The sequence below is a fragment of the Trachymyrmex septentrionalis genome, unplaced genomic scaffold (genome assembly GCF_001594115.1).
Source record: "Trachymyrmex septentrionalis isolate Tsep2-gDNA-1 unplaced genomic scaffold, Tsep1.0 scaffold27, whole genome shotgun sequence".
Taxonomy (NCBI): Eukaryota; Metazoa; Arthropoda; class Insecta; order Hymenoptera; family Formicidae; genus Trachymyrmex; species Trachymyrmex septentrionalis.
In genome coordinates, this window is record NW_017305430.1 from 1,516,630 (window position 1) to 1,530,127 (window position 13,498).

The following is a 13,498-nucleotide window of genomic DNA, read 5'->3' on the forward strand; positions in this document are numbered from 1 at the left end:
GCGCACACCCGACAATATTACGACTGTTTTGAGTGAAATTGGCGCCGAGGTAGTCCAAAATGTCATTAATAATTGGGGTGACCGAATGGCATACTGTAAGGCCAGTAGAGGGAGCCACATGAACGAAATCGTTTTTCATTCTTGACGCGGATACTTTTAGCTTCACAACAAAAAAAAAATTAATAAAAAATATCAATGTATGCTCATTTGATCGCATTTTTAAAAACGTACCAATAGATGGCCCACCCTGTATCTATAAATTTAACTGGACACAGATCTGAAAATAACTTTATTGGATTATCAAAATAATTATATATAGATAGGAGTCTCAAGCATGAACAATGCTGAAAAAATTTTTTACATTTAAGCAACCAATTTGAGCGTCCTATATAATTATTTTTATGACTCAACGAAGTTATTTTCAGATCTGTGTGTAGTTAAATTTGTAGGTATGTCAGCAAAATACTCGTATATATCAGTTCTTTTTGTGTATTAAATAAATCGTAATTTTATAGAAACATCGATTAATCTTTTTCGTTGTAATATATATACGCCATCCTGGACTTATTCCATTTTCTCTAGTCTTCCACCTATCTATTTACTCGTTCACCTACAATCCGGAGAGAGCAGTAGAGATATACTGCTCCAGTTATTTCTTCCATGTTCCGACTTTCCCATCCGACATCTTTCTCTCTCTCTCCCCCCCCCCTCTCTCTCTTTTTCTTTCACAAATACACACACGTACGCTATTGGTATCCTACGCCCTAGCAATCGCGCGAGAGGAAAAGCGACAAAACTTAGACGGCGAAAAGTTTCGCCGTTACAATATAAAAGTTTCACGCAGCGTGAAGGGACGAACAAGAATCGCGCTTCCCTGACAAACGGGGGCATGCTCGTAACGCGGCGCGAGCAATCGTAATTGCGCCGCGTTTTGGATGCATTCGATCGCGTGCGTTTCGCTGTTCCTTCGTTTCACCCTCGCCGCCACTTTCTCGTTTGCGCGACACGGTGGTAATCGAATTCCACGGATTCGCAATTATTTCCGAAAGTTCACAACCGACGGTAGGTTTAACGACCCGTACGTGATAACGACGGGCGTGATCTTCCTGTGCGAGCGTCGCGACGCGGCGCCAGATGTATTTCCGACGTACCTACGTGAGATCGGCCCCTAGGCGAGGTGGAAAATCCTCAGGTTGCGAAGTCTCGAATTTAAGCACCTGTTTTTTTTCTCTCTTTGTTTCAAGAGAGTTACAAGTAACCGTACCTTTGTACGTGTTACTCGCCAATTTTATTGAAATTCAATACATTTATAGAGTAGTAAAAAATAATAGAAAAAAAGTACTTTCTTATATCGACAATAGGGCAGTTTCAAGGGTGAAAACTACCCTTTGTATATATTGATAAATAAATTAATTAACCCATTGTATTTAAGCATTAATCTACAATGTGCTGGTTTCCTGTTTCTTGCTTTTACTTCATGCCTTTTTACCTGTTTTTTCGTTTCCTGTTGCCTGAGATAAAAGTTGACGAACTTCGCAAGAAATAAGAAACACGTGAAAAGAAACGCGATTGTCGATAAAACGGTCGCAAAGAAGGAAAAAGGCATAAGGTGAAAAGCAAGAAACAGGAAGCAAAGAACATATTGTAGATTAAGCTTTACGATACTACAGCTATTTTTAAGTTTTGGAGGTATAATAAGAGGTTTTCATGTTGCACAAAAAAACGAAATAGGGATAAGCTCTCCTTGTTGATTATTTCTAAACATTATTTTGGAACGAAGAGTGCAATTTTTTAGTTTGAATTTTAGCAGATCGTTATGTTGGATTCACTACTTTAAATTTTATATTTTCTATATTGAATTTACTTTCAACAATATAAAAACTTCTTGTCACACCTCCGAAATTCACAAATAGTTCTAATACCTTAAATGCAACGAATAATTATACTCATTTATAAGTACAAGGAGCACTTTCCATCCTTAAAACTGCATCGTTATCAATATAAAAAAATACTGTCTACTATTTTTGACTACTGTATATTAACTTTTCATAAAATTGGCGAGTAACACAAAGATATGATTAATTTTTAGACAAAAAATTTCAAATTTATATAATAAAAGTTTAACGTTTGAACTTTTATTGATATAATAAAATATACCACAGTGTATATGTGCATGTGTGTACCAAAGGTTCATGACGCGAGGATCATTGAATGTTTAGTTGCATCCCGTCTCGTATCTGTTATTGATCGCAATCAGTCTAGCCATTCATAATCTTTGACGGCTGGCGGGTCATATCGGACTCCTAATTCTTTTGTTCGCCGCCTATTCGCGTCGTCCGTATTTTCGACAAGTGTCAAATCTGTTTCTGTCGATATTTCGAAACGCTCTCGCTCAATACGCTTGTCTAGCAAATATAGAGCGCAAATAAAAATATATGTCGCGAAGCGATTTGCGGAAAACGGAATGAAATCGTCCGTTGACGGACATCGCTCACTTGACGGAATTACTCGTGACAGTTATTATACGACAGATCACACACGTGTATGCAAAAAAAAAACAGTAATTTACAACTTTAAAACTTTATCCAAATCGAACGAAATACATGACAAAAATTGTGTGTAAAATAAAAATGTCCTACTATTCTGAATAAAAGATTTTGGAATTAGAGCAAAAATAACATTGGAATATTTGTATAATCAAAGAACGGTTTTGTGGACTAAAGTAGGTTAACAATTTAGCTAGACATAATTTTTTTTAAATAATTTTATTGGACTATCAAAATAATGTAAGACACTCAACTACATAGTTGCTAGAATGTCAAAATTCCTTACAGCGTTGCTAATCATGTTATCCTATGTATAATAATTATTTTGATGGTCCCACAAAATTATTTTCATATCTGTATTTAATTAAATTTTTTAGTATTTCAGAAAAAATTTTTTTTAATGAGAGATAATGTATTTATACTTGTTTATAAAAAGTTTTGTCGATAGTTACATTATTTATGAAGAGCAGTCACATTATTTATTTTAATGGTTACAAGAGATCTGTAAAGCCCTGAATTTAAGATCTGGAAGTATGTGTGTTGTAAACACCTGGTGAATCTTTTACTGACAATGACATTTTAAAAAGATTTAGAAAACTATAGAAACGTTTGATATTATATATGTAATAAAACGCTATTTCATGATCGTAAACATCTTATAAACAATTCCATATAAGTTTCAATTATAATTTGATACATATTTCAAAGTTCAGTGTAACATCTACTTAATACTTAGCAAACTTTTTATGTAAGCTTTTAATAGATATATTATTTTCGCCGGTAAGCAATTCGATCTGCGACTAGAAACGAAAAGAAGGCTTCCCTTAAATATTCAAACTTTAGTCTCCATTTAATTCATAAAATGGAAAATTGTTTTTTTTCCAGCGACAGAAATGGTTTCCATTTGAGATTTATCTGCCATTACAATTAATCCAGTTTTCAAAAACATTTGAAATAATATTTAAAATAATTTTGATTCTTTTGGACTTTCCCTGCTTTATAAGTCGAAATCAGTTAATATCGATTGATTTTTCCGACATATTGATTTGATATCGTCTAAATTTTTTATTGATCTTCGAAGATCGATATTTTATCAACGCTGCATCGAGAAGATCGACATTTTATCAACGCAGCATCGATAAAATGTCTTCTTTCGAAGATCAATAGAACATCTAGTAGATATTAAATAAAACGGTCCTAAAAATCAATTGATTTCAAATTGACTTGTAAACCCGGGAATTGTTGGACCATCAAAGTAATTACGTAAGAATTTCAAGCACGATGAGCAATGATGCAAAAAGTTTTAGCATTCTAACAAACACAAAAAAGTGCTACAATAATATATGTTACCACCGCAAACGCATTATTGCACCTTCGTTACAATGACGGCTGCCCAACAATCTATTACCCTTAAAAATATATCGACGCAAGCGGCAATCGATAATCCAGTATGGTCGACATTAAATCATCTCGCTTGCGGTTTCGCTAGAACCGTTGCACGGCGGATTAAATGTTGCAACGACGATGCATTGTACGATCGCATAATGCCCGTTTACATTTAAGCTTAAGTATCAACGTCACGAAGCTCGGTCGACAGTCATTTCTTGTTAAGCAGAACGAAAAAGAACGATTTAATTCTCATCTGCTAGCGCGATGGGAATTATCGTAAATTACAATGCACCTAAAACGTTTATTTATATCAAGATTAAATCGGCGTTTTTACAGTAGATTGAGGAAACTCTATCGATCGTGCGATTTTAATTATATTAATTTTCAAGTCCTCAACTTCATGAAAGATAGACGATAAGCGTTAATGTGATCCTGCAACCGCAGCGATGCAAAATGACGCAAGTCGCTCCGTTTAAGAACGACCTCCCGAACTGCTTCCCTATCTCGTATCGCGCGTAATCGGATTAACGTAAGTTCTCCAATGTTTTCCTTTAAGTTCCTGTTAACTTTCCACGGGAGTATCCGTGACGCTTGAGCGATTCGAACGCTTCAGCGACGTCGCTGTTATATCGGAGTTGCTTGTTGCATGTCACGAGTACGAGTTACCACTTGCTACCATCCGCAATCCCTCCATTTTCCTCTCAGTTCTTCTCCTAATAGATCTGATTTTTTCCAATTCAGTCAATTAACTAATTAGAAAATTTATATGATAAAATGCCGAAAGGAAGAACTCTTGCAACTAACTCTTGTTAATTATAATAAAAATATAATAATTATCAAATATAATAAATTTTATTAAAACATCGTTTATTATGACATAATATAATAATAATTATAACTTTTATAAAATAAGGACACGGAACAAACGATTTTGCTTATACAGCTACATTTAAATGCAAATCTTAAAATAATAATTGTACGAAATTATCGAAAATAATTAAAATGCAAGTGTGATGACAATGCTTTAAAAAGTTTTGACATTTTTTAACGAGCAGCTTAAACTTTCCATATAATTATTTTGATGGTCCAACAAAATTATTTTTAAATCTATCAAAATTTTTAGATACGTGAATAAAATTCTTCTTTCCGTGTATATATAAAATACAGCATCTTTGGCTGCTATACTTTCATATTGAAAAAAAAATTGGTTCAATTAGTATGTGTTATTTGCTGAGAGACATAAACGATCTATATAATTTGAGTTAAAATAACTAGACAAATTGGGTGAAATTTAATTCTTTAATGATAAAGCACATCGCGGAGAAGCATTTTCTCATCCATACCGTGCAATAAATCGCAATCGACATATCTCATATGCACGTACTCGATCGTCTCCATAATTTTTATACATAACCGCCTGTGGACAACGAAATGGACCGATTTACAAAAGCGTTGCAAATTCACGCCGTGTGCGAATATACATGTCGATCGAGGGATTATCATTGATTTGCGGTCCGCGAATTTGCGGGGGCGCCGGCCGCCGAGGCGTAAATTGCGACGGATTAATCGCGGATCAGACGTGCATTGAAACGCGCGCGCACGAATAAATACTTCCCGAATAATTCTCGCTCGTTTCATTATTTCCTTTCTCTGCCGCGCTCGAAATACGGCCATGGAAAATAATCATGCCGGGTAGTAAATAGCTTTTGGCTCTCCGAAATAATTTAATTCCCGATTAACGATGTTATCTCGTCGACTGGGTGAGATGATTTGCCAGCGCGATATTTTAACGCGGCCGAGAATTCTAGCTCTCATCAGTTTCACCGGTAGAGTTTAACGTCTATTTCGGTTGCCACATTTCCGATTTTGATGTATCCTTTTTTTTTTTCATTTTTAAGCCGGATATAAAAGTGCAATGGGATTTCCGCTGTGTCATCAAAAATAGCTGTTAGCAGCCGAGCGATTTGTTTTTAATCCATTTTACAATGATGTCAGTATGATGTTACGTAGAAGGATTTATTCGTTGCTCTCGCATTAAAAATGGATTGAATAATTGCATTTAAAAAAGAAAAATATGTATAAAAGATTAACAAGTTTAATTAAAATAAATAGTAATTGAGATGCTACTCCCATATTGCATATAAAGTAACATTACATCGTCTTCTCTGGAACATAGCCATGCGATCAACGACCGTGGACAGCATCAAAATTCCGTCAATGTCAAACATCGTAACCAAGAGCGGCATTCACCACGGCATTCGACGTATTAAACCATACGTGTTAAACCCGTAACGGTCGCAAACCACGGGCTCGTGAATTATTCCAAGCTCGATGAGCACAAATACGGTGAAGGGGTGGGAGTCAAATATCCTTGTCGCGAACAATTTGTATGGTCCTGATGCCTCGACGTTTATAAGACGCCTGGAATTTTCGTCGTGGAAACAATGCCTGTCGTGCGACGATGCTTCGGTCGCGTTTTATTACACGATTACATACAGAAACGTTCTGGCGAATGGACGTAAATCTCACTGATTTTCGTAGAGGACAACATTCGGGTCTCTGTATTGCGATTGCCAGAGAATCAAGAGACACGCCTTGCTGATAAATTAGTTCGAGGTGTGTGTGCCAGTTAGTAGAAACGTGAAATATAAACGAATTCTTTCTTTCCTGCAGATACGGGTGTCGATGAAGTAATTGGCACGCAGTCGTTCAATAAAAGCTTAGTTGTTCGAAGCATTTCATGTTCCAATGCACGTGACAATTAGAAGGAAAGACCAACGCTTGACGAAGATACAAATTTTTAGAAAGATAATTCTTTTTAACAGATTCGTAATTGAGGCGTTTTATTTAATTGGCTAAATATATATAATTAAGTACACACGATGACTTTTTTTTACCACATACGATAGATCATTTGTACTCTTCGGTTTAATTTTTATTATTTTCACAAGTATACAAAAATTATTAAGTAATTTTTACATCTTAAAAAAAAAACAAATATTGTAAAACTTTATTAAAAACGTGATGTACTTGTTTCATTAATAGTGTTATTGAATTTTGTCATTTTTTTCAATGTATAATTGAATAAATAAGATTCGTTAATAATAATATCATTAATTAATATTGAACGTATTAAATAATGCACAACAAGAAACATCTTTAATATTTTTATTTTTAATAATTTAATATCTCTTTGCTCGACGTCAATCCATTCGTGTTCACAATAACAAAATGCAATTCCCGGCACGTCACTTCTAAATCGTCTTGTGTATGGTACAAAAGACAAATATCTTATCTGGCAGTTTGTAAATCGCGTCAGCGAATATTCATGCGATGTCACCGCGCGATTTACATTCATCATTGCCTGCTGGCGAATTATTAACACACGGCATCTTCTCGGCATGATCGATATTAGCAAATTTTCTCGCAAATTTTCCGAGTGCCACACAAGTATTCGCATTCTCACTTCCACTCCTGAAGTTTCATAAAGAATTATGCCGGAAGGAAATAGCTTCATCTTTCTGAAGAAATTATACCGCTCAATCTCATGCCAGAATTCTACGACATTATTGCTCCGCAGATTGCTAACGTCCTGGAGCTACTCATAAATCTTAAGCTTTGATTAACGTGTCATTATGCCTAATTTTTGTTTACACTAGCAATTTCTGGTTAAAAATAAATGAAGTAGATTCTGATAATATTAATCAGAATTTCAGTCATCATAATTGAATATCTAATTATTTAAACTAGAATTCTGATTGATATGGTTAGAATTTGATGATTCGTACATTCAATTTTTCAGTGTAATTTACTATAATACTGAGTATTATTACTGAGTATTAATAAATTAGACAAAAATAAGAAAAAATATTAGATATTATATTATGTATTATGAACTTCCTCAAGCTTCTTCTACAATCTTGCACTTTGTATGTGACATCATTTTACTAGACATTGTTTTACGGACAATTAAAGAATGTTTGTTTTATTGTATAGTTCGCCCCTCAATTTTTGAAAAAATTAACTTTCTATAATTCATTATTTCACGATAACTTCCTAAGCATAACGTAACGGTACATAAACATTTCAACTGAATGTTCAATTATTCCGTCCTGTATGTCACTATCGGCTATTTACTAATTTCACTTCACTAGATTAAAACATGAGATACTAATTAACTACATTAAAAATTCATAATTATATGCATCAAACATTAATTAACTCATTGTCAGAGATAATTATCCTAACACTGCAAATCAATGCTATTAATCAATAATAGGTTCAGCTTATTATCGCACGATAATGTCAATTAATTTCTTCTCGCAGAAGAGTTGCGAAAGAAAAATGCAACTTAAGAAGGGATGCAAATAAATGTTTGTCGATTATATAAAATCTCAAGGGATTAAAGAGAGAAGATAGAGTTAACTCCAAGAAAACGCTACGACGGGAAACGTCATCAATCTCTTTTTTTCTTCGTGCTACGCAGAGAGTATACAAAGCTAATAATTCCTAAACCATCCTCGAACGACTCGGTGAAGCTAACCGTTTATCATTGCGGACACATTCGGAACGGGAACAAAAGGGCGGTTTTCCGAAAGGAGGTCCAAGGACAACGGCCCGACGAAGATCGGACGAAGAAGAGCAGTAGTCAAGATTGGCGAAAATATCGTGGAAATAATACCGAGCGTGGGCGTCATCGCGCGTGAAATATGAAGCGAAAGGATTTATAACATGCGTCACTTCGTGGCCCGATTTACCGAGTACATATAACGCGACGTAACTGCACTTTTTCCAGGGGCATCATACACGCAGCTTTCCATTTCCCATTCCCATCTCTTCTCTTGCATGAAATGCGTTCCCGTCCATCTGGTTAATGCAATGCCTCTCGTCCGCGTAAAGCTGCTTGACGCTTGAATCAATCCAATCGATACGGTTCTCGTTTGCGGCTTACGTAATTCGAGATAGGTCATCGATGGTAACTCGATTTTATGGAAAAAACGATCCTATTAAAATAGCTAAAAATTTAGCTCTATACACTATTAAATTTATAACGTCAAATTATATCCTGCTCAATTTGAGTTATTTTTAATAAGATAATATCAGATTTATCTCATTCTCGATCGTTCATCTAATAACACTCCTATATATCATATTAGCTCATGGATGTATGTACGTATAAACTTGAGTTAACTCACTTACTATCCATGGATGCAAACTACGCTAAAAAAAATTGACTAGTAGCATGAACATCCTTTTCATTGGTGTACACAGAAGTTACTTTCCGTGCTGTCGTAGCTGATGCAAGTAACATGGGAATGGATGGCGGTGTGGGAGCAACTCTTCAACGAGACAGATTAACACTGTCGATACGTCGTCGATGTCGATCAATGTTCGGGACACGGAAACGCATTTGTCGTATATCTGTTAGCGGAGTGACGTTCTACGACCAACGGTCGTAGTTGCTCCGCATGATACTACAAGATATATTCAGAAACATTAGATTGATCAAAATATTTATATATTTAAAAAATAGATTTTTTTATAAATTCAATACTTTGCGTCAATCCATTTTTGTATCAATAACAATGGATATTTTCGATAATGTTTTGTACGATAAACTTAAGAAATTCTTATGATTACATAACATAATAAATATAATAGAAAGTTGATACATTTATTCATTTTTTATTAATAAGAAAAAGATTGAAAAACTAAAAATATTAATAAACATTTTTGCATTCTACTCATTCTATTAATTTCGAAAATTTATAATTTGTATTAAGCTAATAAATAGTGGATATTCTCTATTTAATATTTAATCAAGGAAAGTCGTCCTAAAAGTTTTTTATTTGTCAATACTTTTGTATATTTAATTGTTCACTATGCAAATCAATATACATAAATAATGCTGACTCTCATAGATTTTCATTATTATTACTTTATTACTTTGATTCATTTGATAGTGTTATCGGTGCTTAGGATACGTATTAGATTTCGGTTATCTATCGCTCTGTTATACATATATCAATGTAAAATTTGGAAACTAAGTGCTTCTATTTGGACCAACTAGTCCGAACCGAATAAATGTAGCGAGTGAATTGAATCAAAATTATTAGTCTATAACAACTTGATTCCATCACTCGCTGTAATTCCCGTTGATGCCGCAGTGATGTGTATCAACCATAGATCCGACAAAGGCATGAATACGACATAGCTTGTTAGAAAGCTCTTTGCCTCCATTATTCTCATCATTTGGCTTTTGTTCTCCCTTCCATAATGGCTCTCTTCTCCTTTGAGCTAATGAGTGAACATGATCCACATTAGAAAGCCCTGCCGCTTCAAATGCGGCGCAGTCAAGTACATTGCGAGTAAGCTCTCATCTTGTTCTCCATCTCGTTGGCTATTGCCAACAAGTTACCATTAAAAACCCCGCTGGTTTTACGAGAGTTTGCATAGTTGGAAAAGTTTATAGCGCGCAAATGCCTTCTCGGCAAATATTGCTGCCGGAATAAAAAGCAATAGGTCAGAGCAACTATGGATTGCAAGAGAAATACAGTCACGGGAAAAATCGATAATATCAACATGTACATAATGTTTGCATGTTCAATTGTGAACTGTTTAATTAATTCTAAATTGTAAAAATTTGATGGATATCAAATTCATAAATATAAGTGCATAAAACTTCCATAAATGTTGAACTATTACATATAAATATTATAATATTTGATATGAATCTTAATTGTAGATTTTTAATAGGATTAAATTGTTATCATATCGATGATTTACATCGTAAAATCTAGAGGAAATATGAATTTATAATTCAAAAATCTAATATATATAATAATAATTTTACTGAAATATATAATAATAAAGCTAATAAAAATAATTGAATATTTTATGTATTGTATATAGTATGTTTTATTTAAGTTTCTAATATAATCTAATATACAATACATTTTATTTTAATATTATTATTAAATATTTTAATCGTAGCAAAATGGGATAACGGAAATTTGAAAAGGTATATTTCTATCAGTTCGAATCTTGTTATAAATACATGATAGTTCACTTTTCATAAGGTGAATTATCGTATATATTTATAACAAGATAAGGAGCTCTTTATGTCCGCAAAACAGCACAACGAAAACGCAATAAATACTTTTGACAGGAAAAAAGATAAAGAATGAAAGACAGATGCTTACTTGAAAATGCTTGCGAAATGGGAGGGAATGAATTGATTCGTCCATCCGGGACGATACTTGATCGATTATCGAAATAATGAACGTCAGTTTCCACGACATGTGTGTATTAATATGATTACGTGCGCTTTTTTCTGTTACAGGCCTCGTGAATGAACGCGAGATGGACGTCTGAATCGAAGCCGTCATGGCCCCGTTTCTATTGATCCTGCCATTGCTGGCATCGCTGCGCTACCTGATACAGCCGATCGGTAAGCGATGCTCCTCTTCAACATCCTCTCGCCGGAAAAATGCAACGGTATCGCGAAAAAGCGAGCGCATCGTGCAACTTAAATCCCTCGTTTTCAGAAACGCTCTTAGGAAATCCCGTGTTTAGTCGACTTGAGTCGATAATCAATTGACACATTAAACAAATTATCGTGATTAATGATCGGTCTTTCTCGCATTGCTCGAGCCAATAATAAGATAGATGAATCGTTTCAAAACTTACAAATGCGTGTAAAATGTTTTTTAAATGTTTTTTAAAATTACTACAACTACGATAAGAATTTCCAACAATACATTACCTACTATTAAATTCATTATGTCAAATTATACCTAATGTGAGTTATTTTTATCATTCCTAAAGATCGTCACTCAATATATCATTAATTTAACTAAAAGAATAGAATTAAACAAAATTTAACTAAAAAATGTTATTAAAAATTAAATTTGACTCAAAAGTTTATTATTTACTGAATGCATACGTTAATAGAATGATGAAATTGTAAGTAATTCAACCACAAAAGTGAGTTGATTAGATGTGATTTTTAATCAATATTTGTATTACATATAATACATTTTAACATACTTGGAATTTAAAAATCATAAAATGTTGTTTAACTTAAAGAATTGGTTTAAATTTGATCATTTAATATTTCACGTAAAATGTCAATAATAATCTTTCTAATTTATTGGTATACATAATTGCCTATAGAAAGTTTTTTGCGATATATGTATTCCCATTTTTTTTTAACACATTTAGTTATCTATAAGAATAAACGTAATTTTACTCGAATAATTCGAGAATATTCTCTAATAATCTTCTATTTACGGATAATTATATTATTACTTATGTATGTAATAACGCCAAGAATAATGGAGAATGCGAATGATATCAAACGACCTTTGATAACTATCAAGATGCTTCCGATAAAGGACTTATGTTAGGGAACTCCTCTCGTATTCGTGGAAGCCGAACGGAACTCCGTTGTTTCCCATCCACGATTTATAGTCTTCGTACACTAACGAGTTCCTCTCTCATGTGATAAGAATCGTCTTGATAACGGTTAATAGCTAGAACAAGAAGCAAAGGGAAAGAAGAAAGAAAGAAGATAAACGGGAATAAGAAAAAAACTGCAGATATTGACAGTCATATTATCTTCCACTTTATCACTACTCAAAAATAATTGATATATCAACTGATTTCTGATAACAGTTAATGAGAAAAGAGAAAAACAAATCTGCGGAAATTAATAGCGCAATAAATATATGTGAATATGTTAGAGAATTTTTAAACTTAATATTTAAATTCTCTGTTTTGTTTCACATTATTAATTGTGCCATATTTATCCAAAAAAAATTTCGCAAAATATATGAAGTATTTTTTTATTAATAAAAATACAACACGAATGAAAGTACAGAGATATAAAAAACTGTTTAAGGTATATGTATCTTATACAATTCGCGCACACATAATAGATTTTTGAAACATTTCAACTTGATGTTAAAATATTAAAAAGCTAGTTAAAACTCTATTCTTAGTGATGCATTATGAATTAATCTCCGCATTATACTTCCATGAGTTCCACGCTTAAATTCAACAAATCGTAAAGCAAAAATTTCACGAATACAACCGAAGTCGAATTATAAACCGTGAAGACGTCAGTTCCATTTATTTTACTATTCTTTATATATCTCACAGTTCATTGAGCGCAAATGAAAACGGAAATACTGAATAGCGTGCTGCAATTTGTACATTATATATTACATTCTCTTGCTTATGTTAATATGGATTTATCGTCTCGTACAAATTTAGAACGAAACTTTAGCGCACCTTAACGTACATTTTCGTGAATACACCATGTATGAAAACTGCAACGAAAACAAACGCTTTTAGCCGCAAGGCGTTGGTAGTTAATTTACGGTGCGAAGATCTTGGCGGTTGCATAAGACAGAGATATAAATCTTACAATATACCTTCATTTGTCCAACGAAAATGACAGAGAATCAGTCAAATAATGTTATCATTAAAGATGAATCGTAAAAATGATATCGTTAGCATGGTAGATACTAAATGTATATCTATCATGGTAACATCTTTCA

The 13,498-nt window shown here is 33.5% G+C and overlaps 1 protein-coding gene across 4 annotated transcripts in view; it reads left to right on the forward strand.

The window, feature by feature from the left end:
* Positions 1-13,498, forward strand: part of LOC108749179 — a 222,782-nt gene that overhangs the window by 151,880 nt on the left and 57,404 nt on the right. For all 4 annotated transcript variants that reach the window (XM_018487725.1, XM_018487724.1, XM_018487723.1 and 1 more), the window contains one exon: positions 11,278-11,385. In XM_018487725.1, coding sequence (XP_018343227.1) covers positions 11,322-11,385 — 64 coding nt within the window. In that variant the 5' untranslated portion in view covers positions 11,278-11,321. The remainder of the gene's footprint in view (positions 1-11,277; positions 11,386-13,498) is intronic.